General features: G+C 40.3%; 1 protein-coding gene across 3 annotated transcripts; it reads right to left on the reverse strand.

Moving 5' to 3' along the window:
* Window positions 1–125: 125 nt before the first annotated feature.
* psmc3ip (PSMC3 interacting protein) lies at window positions 126–11,934 on the reverse strand. Of its 3 annotated transcripts, none has more exons than XM_084329569.1 (8): window positions 11,857–11,934; window positions 10,463–10,563; window positions 9,581–9,646; window positions 7,340–7,451; window positions 5,527–5,672; window positions 4,748–4,801; window positions 4,127–4,186; window positions 126–3,418 (listed from the first exon to the last, which is right to left on the reverse strand). In XM_084329569.1, exons 1-8 carry the CDS (start codon window positions 11,876–11,878, stop codon window positions 3,362–3,364), a joined length of 618 nt encoding a protein of 205 aa, XP_084185695.1. In that variant the 5' UTR covers window positions 11,879–11,934; the 3' UTR covers window positions 126–3,361. The 3 variants fall into 3 exon arrangements, with proteins under 3 accessions (XP_084185695.1, XP_084185694.1, XP_084185696.1); XM_084329568.1 differs by having other exon boundaries at window positions 9,581–9,670; XM_084329570.1 differs by lacking the exon at window positions 9,581–9,646.
* Between the last annotated feature and the right edge of the window lie 2,772 nt (window positions 11,935–14,706).

The raw sequence follows: 14,706 nt of genomic DNA on the forward strand, positions 1-14,706 counted from the left end.
ACCCTTTCACTGCCGCACCACAGAAGGTTAACCCTTTACCATCACACTACCAACGGTTACCGTCGGTAGTGTGGTAGTAAAGGGTTAACCTTCTGTAGTGTGGCAGTGAAAGGGTTAACCTGCTGGTGTGTGGCAGTGAAAGGGTTAATAGTTTTAGTTTGAATGATGAGAAATGTTAAAAGTTTAAAAGAGGCTTTTCCAAGTACACAGAGGAAATACATGCAGATATCGTTGAAATGACAGGAGATTAATACGATAACATGTTCCTTTATTGAACCCCTTGGGGGGAATTCAGGCATCATAGCTGCATGGGGGAGGGGAGGTACAGGTATGGGCAGGGTAAGAATAATAATAGAAAGACATAAATATAGGCAACCAAGTTTGATCCGAATACAAAAGATGAGAAATCAAACGTCAAAATCAATAAACGGTTTGTCGGCAGAAATTATGCTTTACACAGTTAACGCATTATGCTTTAACTAAATATGTGCAGAAATATTTGGAATAGAATACAAATATGAAAAGGCTTGGACAGGGAACCAAAACTGATTTTGTGCTAATTATACACAATTGACAGAATAGTAGAGAAGATCTAACGGATCTTTTCAGAGTGTGGGTGTGAGGTGTAATAGAGAAGCCACTCCTTTCACGTTCCTCGGTTGGGTAGAGGGAATCCACTGACTGCACCACGCATGTAAAAACCAAGTTGCCTCTGTTCTGACAAATCAAGTCCCCGACCACAGCGAGCTCGGGGGGGTTTATATAACGAATAATGTTTTCTACAGATTCGGTTCAAAGCCAACAGCTTTATTAAAAAAAACAATCTTCAGAAATGTAGGCTGCATAAAGGTTTAAGATGATGACAGTAACCATCGCAAAAGACCTAGCGGGTTGTGACGTTTTATATACAGGTACAAAGCACACATTACACTGAAAAGCTGTTTGTTGTTTAGCCTGCAGCTGGGCATATAGAAAGCTGCTTTGTTGTCGTTTCCAGTGTTCACTTAAGTGTTGAGTTGTTTAAGTCTCTCGTCTGTGGCGTTGTGATGTTTGCCTGAAGATTTCAATAGTGCAGAACTCCAGAATGGGGTTCGCACCTTCTGCACCTTCTCTGTGTGTCTATCTGTGGGGGTTTCAAAAGCGGAGGTTCGATCTTTAAAGATTTGAGGTTCAAAGTCGATGGCCGTCAGATGATCATAGAACCAATGTTTTACAATGAAAATACCCGTGTGTGTGGTTGTTTTCCCTACAAAATCTGTATTAGTCAGTTTGAGCTAGTGTGTCAATTTTAGATTTTTTGTTTTAATTCAACCCCTTTTTTTTTATTATTGGAAGTCACCGTCGGATGTGGAAGTGTGACTGTGCTTCTCCGCTCTGTTAGAACTATTGAAGTCGAGCCTGTTTGTACACTGGGATGGTCGGCAAAGGGTTCCGTATAATTGGGATTAGGGCTGCAACGATTAGTCGACATAATCGACAACGTCGATTATAAAAAAACGTCGACAAGGAATTGTTGCGTCGATTAGTCATTAAAAAAAATAAAAATAAAAAATTGCACTACCTATCTTTGTGAAAGTGGCTTCTCAGCTCTGGTCCAGCCAGCTGAAGACTTCTTAGCTTAACATAACAGACCCGACAGTAAGTTTGGGGGAACTAATGGGATAACTGGGGATGTTGTTTGGTCCTGACAAGAGTCTCAAAGCAACTCTGAGGTCATGCTCAATGTCCAATCTGTTCCTCTGCTCTGTCTTCAGCTGGACCAGAGCTGAGAAGCCACTTTAACAGAGATAGGTAGTGCAAAAAAATATTATATATTTTTTATATAATTGTTTTTCGATTAGTCGACTAATCGAAAAAATTATCGACAGATTAGTCGACTACCAAAATAGTCATTAGTTGCAGCCCTAATTGGGATACAATTGCGTAGTTTGCAAGTGGAGTGGGAATGGTTGTCCTTATTTATGCTTTGTAATAAGTCTGCAGCTTTTAAAAAGGACGTGTCACCCATTTACCATGCTAAGATAAGATATTCCTTTATTGATCCCCTTGGGGAAATGCAGGCTTCATATAGCAGCATGGGGCAGGGGAGGTACAGGTATGGGCAGGGTGATGGTAGAGACATAAATATAGGCAATACAACTAGTGAAGATAAAAATAAGCAGTGTAAACTATATAATTAACTCTGAATATGAGCAAACGGTGTAATCAAAGGTGCAGATTAGGATCTGTATGAATACAATAGTTCTTGTTTGGGGAGGTTGTTTTAAAGACACCAATTTATAGTTTAACTACATTTTGCAGTAGTTGGGTGGTGGTTTAACCAGAGACAATCTAATAATGATGAAATGGACCACCGGTAGTTTTGAACAGGGGAAATCTGTAATGCTAAAGATGGCGGTGACGATGAAATCACTTTGCTACAAAACAAACATTCAGAGAAAATAATAAAAAAGTTAATGTGATTTTATGTTTAGTAAAATGCTTAACTACTTTGGGTAGGTGATATAGGTAGATAATTACAAACTACTTATTTTCCTAGACATTGTGTTTTCCTTATTATACCTCAACAATCGCCCTCTATCCTCTTAAAACAAACCCTTGGACATGCCAAAGTGAGGTTTCACCTGCACTAGTCGCTAAATCAAACACACCCACACTTTACTCAGTTCAGTTCAGCAGTATTGACAGTACATAATGTAGTTTCCAGAATCCAGACCTTTTAGTTTTTCCTGCTACTGAATGTTAACAGTTTGTTTCTCGAGCTTACAGTACAGGGAATTCTGCCACAACATTGTAGAATGTCAAATGGGTGACATATTCCTAACATAATTGGCACAAAAACGTGGTATACGTTACATTTCATGATCTTGACAGTTTGTCAGTGTTATGTGTAAACTAAAAACAACAACAACAAAGAATGCAAAACTCTTGAATGTACGAATAATTACAGGACATAATTTTTACCATAAGCTCAGGAATCATGTAGCAAAGTGTAGGACCTATTGATTATCTTTGAATGTTTAGGCTTTTTTAAAAGGGATAATTGTATTCAAATGTTTTTGTGAGGCGACAAGTGTCTCTTCTCAGTGCTGGTAAGAATAAATCAGGTCTACTATTTCTTTGTTTATGTATTGCAGATATAGTCAACAAATGATTTCAGTGTTTTTTGTATAAATATGCTTTTAATTGCAAAAAACGAAAGGTGTTTTATTACAAATGTTGAATTTCTTCAAAAAAATATAAATAAAGGGTATTTGCTCTTGTTTGTACACAATCGTGTTTCATTTGTACAGTGCATTTCCTCAGCTGGACCACATAAGCCTTTTTGATAAAAGTAAAAAAAATAAAGAATATTGCTTCGTCAAGTACTTGGTATGACCGCCTTACAGTCCTCATCTGTCTCCACGCCAACTTCTTCCTGTAAAGGAACATAAAACGTAATTCACAGTGCAATTATATACAACTTTACAAGAATCATTCAAGACAGTAGAGAATGGGTCTCATTCACCAAGGACTTACGACAAAAAGGGCTTTCTCTTAGGGCCATTTGAGACCTTTTCGGGACGATTTTGGGATTCACCAACCGTCCCAATAAAACATAATTAATATTATATTATAATATATTGTCTATATTCATGTCTTGCCCGAAAAGGTCTCAAATGGCCCTAAGAGAAAGCCCTTTTTTTGTCGTAAGTTCGTTGGAGAATGAGACCCAATCTCTCTCTCAGGGTGTGCCGCCGCCTATCCCTTCAGGCCATGAGAGTGGTACCCAGTGACCTGCTTCTCTTCATCAGAGGGGATTGAGCTACTGACTTGCAGATCACAGAGGCAGTAAATGGTGCATTTATATAACCGCTTTTATCCAAAGCTCTTTACAATTTTGTTCCTCACATTCATCCATCCACTCACACCGACGGCGGAGGCGACCATGCAAGGTGCCAACCTGCTCATCAGGAGCAATTAGGGGGTTAAGTGTCTTGCTCAAGGACACATCGACACGCTGCCCGGGAGGAGCGGGAATCTAACCTTGAACCTCCGGATTACCAGACGACTGCTCTACCCCCTGAGCCACTGTCGCCCCCAAGTTATGTATATTTCACTGATCCTGTTAAATGTGGCAACTTACAAGGAACTGCTTCTTGCTCTTAGGATATCCCTCTAGGATGGCATCGATCATGTCCGTCGCCTGGAGAAGAGAAGCACAGCGATGACGACACAGCAGCAGAGGAAAACTAACTTTCTGTCTTATTTGTACTTACGAGAAGATACGTGGAAAGTTTCACTTTTACCCCCCATGATCAAAAATCAAATCATAAAATGTCATACAGTATGTTTCAAGTCTTGTTTGATTTGTCACATATAAGGTACATGTACATTATGACCCTCCTGAGATTGTGCTTCATACAATAGAAGAATAAAGACGATACAAACACTATACAAAATATACAAAGCTAAAATGTACAAAAATGTCATTTATATTAGAATGTAAGCCTACCTAATGATAAGAATCTTTGATTTTTAATAACGCAGGTTTTAAGATATTGTTGATTATTCACACTTGTATGCCATTAACTCACCATCATACTTTATCCTCTCAATCTCAAACCCCACCCTCTTTTCTTGATCCTCCAATCACAACTGTTGCTTTGTCTGAGGGAAGCAACAGTTGTGATTGGAGAATGAGGAAAAGAGGGCAGGGCTTGTGACAGGTACATTTGATTGGTTTTGTTAGATTAATATACATTACCATTCTCTTCCTCTTCTTCCACTCTTTCACATAGACACCCCTTTCTTTGTAAACCTAAGAAGGGGAGGCATCAAATAATACATTTCAGTACAACAGTATAATGTATAATAATGACAAAAGGTGCTGTTTGTAAACATTTTAATTGTTATGAATGAGGACCATGTACACTCAGATTAAGAGATTAAGGAGGGTGTGAGCTAGTGATGCACCATATATCGGCCGCCGATATGGCAGTTTTTTTACACATCGGTATCGGTCCGATATCAAGATAGGGCCGATATGGGCCGATATTAAAAAAGAAAAAAAAAATATATATATATATATATTTTTTTTTACATGTTTTGGCCTTAAATAGTTTCAAAATATCAGTCATTTCTGAAAATAAGTTACAAAAGTAAAAGAATTATGCGTTTTGGAAAATAGCTCTTTATTTGATTATCATAAAAAAGTGTTTTCTATACAGAGATATCGACATCTGTAAATATCGGTATCGGCCAGAACAGCAATATTAATATCGGTTATCGGTATCGGCCACAATTTTCACATCGGTGCATCACTAGTGTGTGAGCACAGTGCACGGTCCATGTACACTCAGATTAAGGAGGGTGTCCATTTATATAATATTTTTTATGCTTATTCCACATTATTTGTATGTAGTTGACTACATGGTTCACATTTAAAATGACTGAAAATGGTACAAAGTGCCACATAATTCAATAGATTCCACAACGCCGGGTAGTTCTTCTTCACGGTCAATATAACGACGACGCACACCCCACCTTCTCCTTCTCTTCCGGAGTGACGTGCTTCGTGGCCGACTTGATCTTCTCCAGACGGCCTCGGTATCCGGAACACTCTGCCTTCAGCTCCGTGATCCCAGACACCATCTCCTCGGTGGTCATGGAGCTGGTGAGATCCTTCAGGGCTGTCGGCAACGGGTTCCACAGGGTTACAAAGGATCCCGTCGAAACGCAGTACAAAGGCAGAGTGTCTGATGATAAAGCTGCTGTGATGTCATCATGTGACATCTAGCCGGCTGTAAGGTGGATACCTTCTAGCCGGCTGTAATGTGGATACCTTCTAGCCGGCTGTAATGTGGATACCTTCTAGCCGGCTGTAATGTGGATACCTTCTAGCTTACTGTAAGGTGGATACCTTCTAGCCGGCTGTAAGGTGGATACCTTCTAGCTTACTGTAAGGTGGATACCTTCTAGCCGGCTGTAATGTGGATACCTTCTAGCTTACTGTAAGGTGGATACCTTCTAGCCGGCTGTAATGTGGATACCTTCTAGCTTACTGTAAGGTGGATACCTTCTAGCCGGCTGTAATGTGGATACCTTCTAGCTTACTGTAAGGTGGATACCTTCTAGCTTACTGTAAGGTGGATACCTTCTAGCCGGCTGTAAGGTGGATACCTTCTAGCTTACTGTAAGGTGGATACCTTCTAGCCGGCTGTAAGGTGGATACCTTCTAGCCGGCTGTAAGGTGGATACCTTCTAGCCGGCTGTAAGGTGGATACCTTCTAGCCGGCTGTAAGGTGGATACCTTCTAGCCGGCTGTAAGGTGGATACCTTCTAGCCGGCTGTAAGGTGGATACCTTCTAGCCGGCTGTAAGGTGGATACCTTCTAGCCGGCTGTAAAGTGGATACCTTCTAGCCGGCTGTAAGGTGGATACCTTCTAGCCGGCTGTAAGGTGGATACCTTCTAGCCGGCTGTAAAGTGGATACCTTCTAGCCTTCTGTAAGGTGGATACCTTCTAGCCGGCTGTAAGGTGGATACCTTCTAGCCTTCTGTAAGGTGGATACCTTCTAGCCTTCTAGCTTCTTTGATAATGCTAATATCAATAACAATACCGCACCGGCAACCAGCTTACCGGTACATTAGCACAGCTAGCTACCGTAGCTAGCTAGCAACATACCCGGCGATGTGGCAGTCTTTGCATTTCTTCGATGCACAATTTATGTCCCCCCCCCCCCTCGAAATACTCAAATATATGTATGGTCTATGCTCAATCCATCAGGGCAATGGTATGGTGCCACCAAGACAGGACGGCAATGGCTAGAAGGCATTGTGGACTCATCACATCGCAGCTTTATGACAGTCTGCCATAGAAGTGTCACATGCAAAACGTTAATTTGTTAATGTTGCAGATGTATCATTCGTGTCTGTCTAGATCTATCATACTGTGTATTAGGGGTGTAATGATGCGACCTCACAACGATTAATTTCTATTACGATTATTCAGGCAACGATTCAATGCATCATGAAATCTCTTCATTTGACCACGATTCGATTCGATTAGATTAATTTTCGATACATTTTCTATCAGTTAATTCCCCCAAAGATTTTTAATACACAAATGTGGCTGGGGGAACTGATTCACTTAGCATGAATGGACTATAAAAACAATACACACACAAAAAAAAAGATTTAAAAAAGAAAAGAATTTAATCTTTTTTTCTTTCGATTAATTTTGATTATAATCGATTCTAACATTTTCAAATCGATGCAGTTGAATCGTCACATTAGAACCGATGCATTTCGATTAATCGATGCATCGTGTATATATACATGTATATCGGTGCGCCTCACCTGCATCCAGCTGTCTGCAGCTCTGGACGACAGACTGCACCTGTGTGTTGAGCTCTGAGACCTGGGTGTCCATGGCCTTCAGGTCAGCATCGTTCACCTCTGTGAACTGAGCCTGGGGGCGGCAGAGAGCAGTCAGCCAGTGTTTCCCATTAATTAGACTGTGGCGGCCCCAACCAAATATATATATTTATATTTTTTTAACTATTTTTTTAAATATAAAGTTTGCCAATAGGGATGTATCAGTAGTATTGGCAGTGGTAGTAGTCGTAATAGTAATCCACTATATTTTTTTATTTTCTAAAAAAATAAACCAGTTCAACACAGGTAACCACTTTTGCTTAATTTCTTTGATGGCTCAAATGTCTGCTCTGGTTCCCAAACCTCTCCTCGAGACACCCCAGCCGTTCCATGTATTTGTTAAATTCCACCACCAGCACACCTTGATTCAACTAATAAAGGGCTAGTTGAGTTGAATCAGGTGTGCTGGTGGTGGAATTTAACAAATACATTGAACAGCTGGGGTGCTTCGAGGAGAGGATTGGGAAGCACTAGTCGATTTTGTGTTTTGAGCACAAAGTTCATCATAGATCTAGCCTCTTTCTTTTGCTCTCAAAGTGCACCAGATTGATGCATTTAACTTTAAAATGTACAAAAAAATTGTTCAGGGGGGGCATGCCCCCGGACCCCCCTAGAGGGCCCGAGGTTCACCACCACAGTCTCATAATATCCTGTGGCAAACACTGGGTCAGCGCATACGAGGCTATACCAAGACAAGGGTATCGGGTACTACAGGGATACCAAGCCCCGCCCTCTTTTCTTGATCCTCCAATCACAACTGTTGCTTTGAGGAAAGCAAGAGCTGTGATTGTGTTTAATAATAATAATAATAATAATAATAATAATAATAATAATAATAATAATAATAATAATAATAATAATAATAATAATAATAATAATAATAATAATAATAATATACTTTATTTGTAGAGCACCTTTCATACAAGAATTGCAGCCCAAAGTGCTTCACAGCCGTACAAAAGACATAAGCATAAAGTGCAGACATAAAATCGGGAAGCATAGAACATTAAAACACGTTTCATATTAGGATCTAGCATCTTAACTGGTTCTGCGCCAAAAACGAGTATACTCGTTATTGCCGTCCAATCGAATAACGGCAACAACGAGTATACTCGTTATTGTGATCGTTATTTCTTTTATTCGCTATTTCCATTCATAATTCATCCAGCAAGGCTCTGGGAAACTCTGGCACTCTGTCTGCGATCGCAACGGCCCGATACCGCCGCCTGGTGTATTTCGGTCGATGTTGCACTTACTTTCTACAGGAAGTATGACTGTGTGCGTCGGTGAATGTCGTTCCGGCGCAGTTTTCTTGTAACGTGGATCCAGATGAACAGTCGAGTGCATCGAATCACCTTCGAGACGCAAGAATCATTATGCTTTTGGAGCTTATGGTGTCGGCCAAATGGACATACGATCTAGCAGATGGCAATCAAATAATTGGAATATTTTTTCTGCAGTATCATCGGCCGGAGGTAAGAGCAATCTAACGTTAATTCCAGCTTGATTGTCCATTTCTTTCATTGCAATCCATCTGATCAACGTATGCTGATGCACTAAAGAAAGCCGTTATTGACAATCAATTAATCATAAACGACCCCCCCCCCATTTCCTTCATGCATGATGGAACATAAATAATATATACCGATCATATGCATTTTTCCTCCCCATTTTTATATTTTTTTCTCCCATACCAATTTTTTTTATTGTCCAATTCTCCCCTCCCCTGTCTCGAACGTTGTTAGACCATGCCTCCCACAGGCCGGCTGCAATGTGGACGAAGCCTTGCATCACGTGTCCCCTCCGGTACACGAGGAGGCAGCCTGTCGCATCTTTTCACCTGCACAGCGCGATCTCTCAGCGGCGAGGAGTAACGCGTGGGAGGGACACGCTGCCCCCGATACTTCCTGATTCTGCTGTACAGGCGCACCAACCGACCTGTAGGAGTCGCTGTCCACAACGTCCGATCCCCACCCGCCGGCTTTCCCACCCTCTAACACTGCCAATTGTATTAGTATGAACGACCAGCCAAGCCGGAAGCAACGCCGAGAGCTGGGCTCGAACCCAGCATCTCCTGCGTTAGTGGCGAGCGCTATGCCCACTGCGCCACTTAGCCGCCCCTTCCCTGATGTTTTTTTTAGGTAAATTAACGAGGGGACTGACCTGGTCGGCAAAGTAAATCTTCTGCTTTCCGTACATCTTCTCTTTGATCTTCCCGTCCAGGGCCAGCTGTTCCATGGCTTTGACCACCGCCTGGTAACGGGTGCAATTAGCAACACAGCAGCGTAGTACAGGAACAACACCGTGATGCTGCTGTAAATACTAGGGGTGGGAATCACCAGAGGCCTCACGATACGATATTATCACGATACTTAAGTCACGATACGATAGTATTGCGATTCAAAATATATTGCGATGTGCTGAGTATTGCGATATTAATATTGCGATATATTGCAATTTATTACCTTTTTTCAACTGCAAAGTAAAACTTTGTCAACATGTTTTATCTAATAAAATAAAGTTTTCACTCTGTTCATCTCACTTCAATCGTTTTTATTGCAGCAAATGGGATTTTCTCAAGCAGACGGATGTAAACACTGTAATCTGTGTTGCATGTACCTGACAAACTGAACTGTTTGTATTACAGTCATATTCCAACTTAACTGCATTTGCACTTCTTCTTCCTTTCTTCTTTTACTTTATTCACCATATTGTGATTCGACATTACAGTGCATGATTCTTTTTTCACAAATAGGAATAAACATAATAATGTGTGTGTGGACTACTGTACTATTACAGGTATTGAAATGAACAATGCAACTTCCTTATAATTTTTTTTTAAATGTATTTTATAAAAGAAAATATTTGCATAATAAAATATCGATACTTGGCATCCTTGTATCGATATTTTATTATGCAAATATTTTCTTTTATAAAATACATTTAAAAAAGTATCGCCACGCAAAGTATCGCGATACTGTACTGTATCGATATTTTCCCTCACCACTAGTAAATATACTGTAACTGGAGTTATTATCATCTCACCGTCTTGCCCAGACCATGTTGTTTCTGCAGGTTAGAGTGGACATCTGTGGCGCTGTAGGGACGGTTCTTCTCAGTCAGGTAGGCCAGAATGATCGCTACACCTGAGGATGGAGACGGGATTTTGATGAGTGAAGGTCTGCTTTGAGAAAAGTGACATGAGTTACTCCCTAGGGCTGAGGGCGGCGATTAGTCGAGTTTCAATTTCTTGTGATCATGAAAACAAGATAATCGAGATAAAACGATAATTTTGTAGTTTGCAGTACATTATGTGGCAGTGAGCGCACTACAACATAGTTGATGATATTGACTTTTTATTCATTATTTGTATATATTTTTTTTTTTATTTATTTATATATTTGTTCACTTGTTTATTTTAATTTCTTTCTTGTTTTTCAGTTCAATTATATTAAAAGTTCAAAGTCAGTGTTAAAAAGAAACACCAGTGTTAAAGCTCAATGAACACATATGATGTTCTCAAATCAATGAGTAATCCTTTTTAATAATCAGGATTTCAATATCAATGAAAATAATCGTGATGATTATGATTTTTGACATAATCAAGCAGCCTTGTTACTTACAACACTTTTTCACAAGCTGTAACAGTCAACAGTGTTTATAACGCAAGGCACTTTGTGGGCACACACCTCAGAAAACACCTTTATCCTTTATGGGTGAGCTCCCAATGTACAGTTTCCTCCCCCTCGTATATATATTTTCTGTTAGGATCTCTGTTTAACAGTACTGTATATTTGCATATCTTGTATGTCACAAATGTAACAGTACTGTATATCTGTATCCTGTATGTCATGTATGTCATAATATATATCTGTATATCTGTATGTCATGTATGTCATAAATGTCATTATGAATTGAAAATGGGGGACCCTGATGTAAACAAGACGAAAGTCTTTCTGGTCTGCATCCCCTTAACTATTGTGTGTATTGAGCCGTACTGTACTGTACCCCATTCTGCAATCTGTACATTTCCAATCAATCAATCAATCTCTGAGGAAGGGAGCTGCCATTTTGTTCTTTCGTCTTGTTTACATCAGGGTCCCCCATTTTCAATGCATCATAACATAATGACATACATGACATACAGATAGACAGTACTGCTACATCTATACATTTATGACACACCAGATTTACAAATACAGTACTGTTTGTGATACAAAAAGAGTCCAGAAAAGAGACGATATACATTTGAGGGGGAAGAAACTGTACATTGCAGCAGCAGCAGCAGCTAACGTTAGCTAACTGTTATTATCAGAGCAGCTCGAGCCAGCAGCAGCAGCTAACATTAGCAACATAAGTAACTCTATATATTATAAACCATGCTGGATATTATCTACACACAGTCATTAAAACACTCCAACTGGCCAATCATTTCTAACCTCCGTTATCTTTTTTGCTCATCTTCTTCTTCGTCCTGATCCTGAGACACAACACGACGACGACAACGCGTCAGAAAGATGCTGTAACTTGTTCGAGCTTCGCGCGGAATGCACCACGTGACGACAACACCAGGCGTCACGTGACTACAACACCAGAAATACACCACGTGACGACAACACCAGGCATCACGTGACTACAACACCAGAAATACACCACGTGAGAACAACACCAGCATTACATACATCATGTGAAAAAAACACCAGGCACTGGGACAGTCACTGATTGATTCATTGAACACTTTATTAACAGATTGCAGAATGGGTACAGTACTATACAGTACGGCTCAATACACACAATTGTTAAGGGGATGCAGACCAGAGAAAGACTTTCGTCTTGTTTACATCAGGGTCCCCCATTTTCAATTCATCATGACGGTTTGGTAATGCATAATAACATTCAGCATTCAATCAATAACACTGATCTGAGAGCTGCCCTTAAACTCAAGAACCTTGGTCTCATTATTCAGAATGACCTTTGCTAGAATAGCCTGGTAGATATACTATGACATCAAACGCTAATAGAACATTGTTTTTTGTTAAGCGTCTCAAGCACTTTTCCATCTCCACAGATTACATAATGACCATATAAGGGGTGTCAACAGACACTCAACAGTGGCTCAGGAGGTAGAGTGGTCGTCTGGTAATCAGAAGGTTTCCCGCTCCTCTTGAGTGTCCTTGAGCAAAGACACTTAACCCCTGACTGCTCCAGATGAGCAGGTCGGCACCTTGCATGGTCGCCTCCGCCGTCGGTGTGTGAATGTGTGAGAGAACGGGTAAAATGTGAGGGAACAAATTGTAAAGCACTTTTGTTAAAAGCTGTTATATAAATGCACCATTTACTTGTTTGATTTAAATATCAAATTAAAATCTTCTCATTAATGTGATGCACTGTAAACCAAAGACACTAAACTACGGTACATAGTGCACCTTTTAAAAACTCTAAGGGACTTTTTTTTGTATTACTCCATCTTGCAGGTTGGATTTTCCAATGTCGACTCAAACATGTAAAACAGTTTATGTGACAAGGTGGCCTATTGGGATGTTAGATCCTAATGTGGAAAAAAATGATTTTATGTCTGATGCCTGTCTTTTTTCTGTTGTGAAGCACTTTCAGCTGAATTTTTTGTATGAAAGGTGCTATAGAAATAAAGGTTATTATTATTATTATTATGACGTCCTGACGTTTGCAATATGTCCAATATGCTGCAAGAAAGCATTTCCTACTAAAGCGTTTTATTCTAGTTGAAATAGCCTGAAACAGCCCAGTGGTCAGCAGAGACAGCCCAGTGGTCAGCAGAGACAGCCCAGTGGTCAGCAGAGACAGCCCAGTGGTCAGCAGAGACAGCCCAGTGGTCAGCAGAGACAGCCCAGTGGTCAGCAGAAACAACCCAGTGGTCAGCAGTCTGATGACTCCAACGTTCCCGCTGTTGAGCCACAACAAGCAGGTGGCAGCAGATGCAGCATGTGACGTGGGAATGTCTCCTCTCTTTATGGGGACTTTGAAGTCTGTCGTGGGCTGCGTTCACACTGCAGGCCTATAGTGCTCAATGCTCTTTTATTTCTCAGATCAGATTTCCTTTTTGTTTGGCCGTTTACATTATTATAATATTTTTATTGTGGCCAATGTCAGGTTCCAGTGTGAACTGACCCACGTGTACAAGTGAACAATAACAAAGATGGACATAAACACCGGCACTGTTGGACACTGAAGAAAGACTGTTGACATGTTGGCGTGACTGAGGTCGCATTGCAAATAAAATCAGACCTGTATCTGATTTAGGACGACATTTATGAAAGCGGCCCAAATCTGAATTGAAAAGATCAGATTCCATGTGATTTGTGGCGTTCACACTGTCATGAAAGAATCAGATCTGAGCCACATATGAGCAAGAAAATAAATTAGATTTAGGCCACTTTCAATTTTTATTTTGTACTTTAGTTTTGTATATTATATATTTTGTAGTGTTTGGTCTTTATTCTTTTATTTTCACTGTATGAATCACAATCTCAGGAGGCTCATACAGAACCAAGCATTTCAATGTACCTTATATGCGAGAATTAAAACAAAACTTGAACTTGAGCTCTCCGCTGAATTTCCCCAGGGGGATCAATAAAGGAATATCTTATCTTATTGTATTGGAGTACCTGGACATTTAACTCAGCCATTCACCCCCCAAAAAAGCACAATTTACACATACTGTTAATTCCAGATGTTTTATCTATTAATATTTGCACATCAAAACATATCAAAACCAGTTACAGAGAGAATAAAATACACTACCGTCCACAATACATTGTCATACGATGATGTCATACGGGGGGGGGGGGGGGGGGGGGGTCACGCGGGGGAACATTCCTTTTCGGACTGAAATGGTCGAAACAAATCAAACGAATCCAATCACTTTAAAATCTCCAACATTTTGCCTCTATACAAAAAGATGTTCTAGTCCATCTCCGTGAAGTAGGTTCCAGCAGTTCTATCTATTGTACCAAATAAATCTCCCACATAGAGGATTTTCTTTACAAAATGACACTATGTAATAGAGCAATTTATTTTCTCTAAAAAAAAAAAATCGTCATTCTTGATTGTTGGACACAACCGCTTCAGCGAATCCCAGCTGTGGCTCGTTTAAGTCGTCTGAATGATTCCAGATTAATACTTTTCCATGTTGACGCATCAGAGAGGCGGGGCTTAGTTTGCCGTCACATGTCAATCAGGCTGACCAGCGTCCAGCACACAAATCAACATCTACTAACTGAACCCGTTTTCATGATTTCTTTTTCTTTTAA

Source organism: Notolepis coatsorum (assembly GCF_963971535.1).
Source record: "Notolepis coatsorum genome assembly, chromosome: 14".
Lineage (NCBI taxonomy): Eukaryota > Metazoa > Chordata > Actinopteri > Aulopiformes > Paralepididae > Notolepis > Notolepis coatsorum.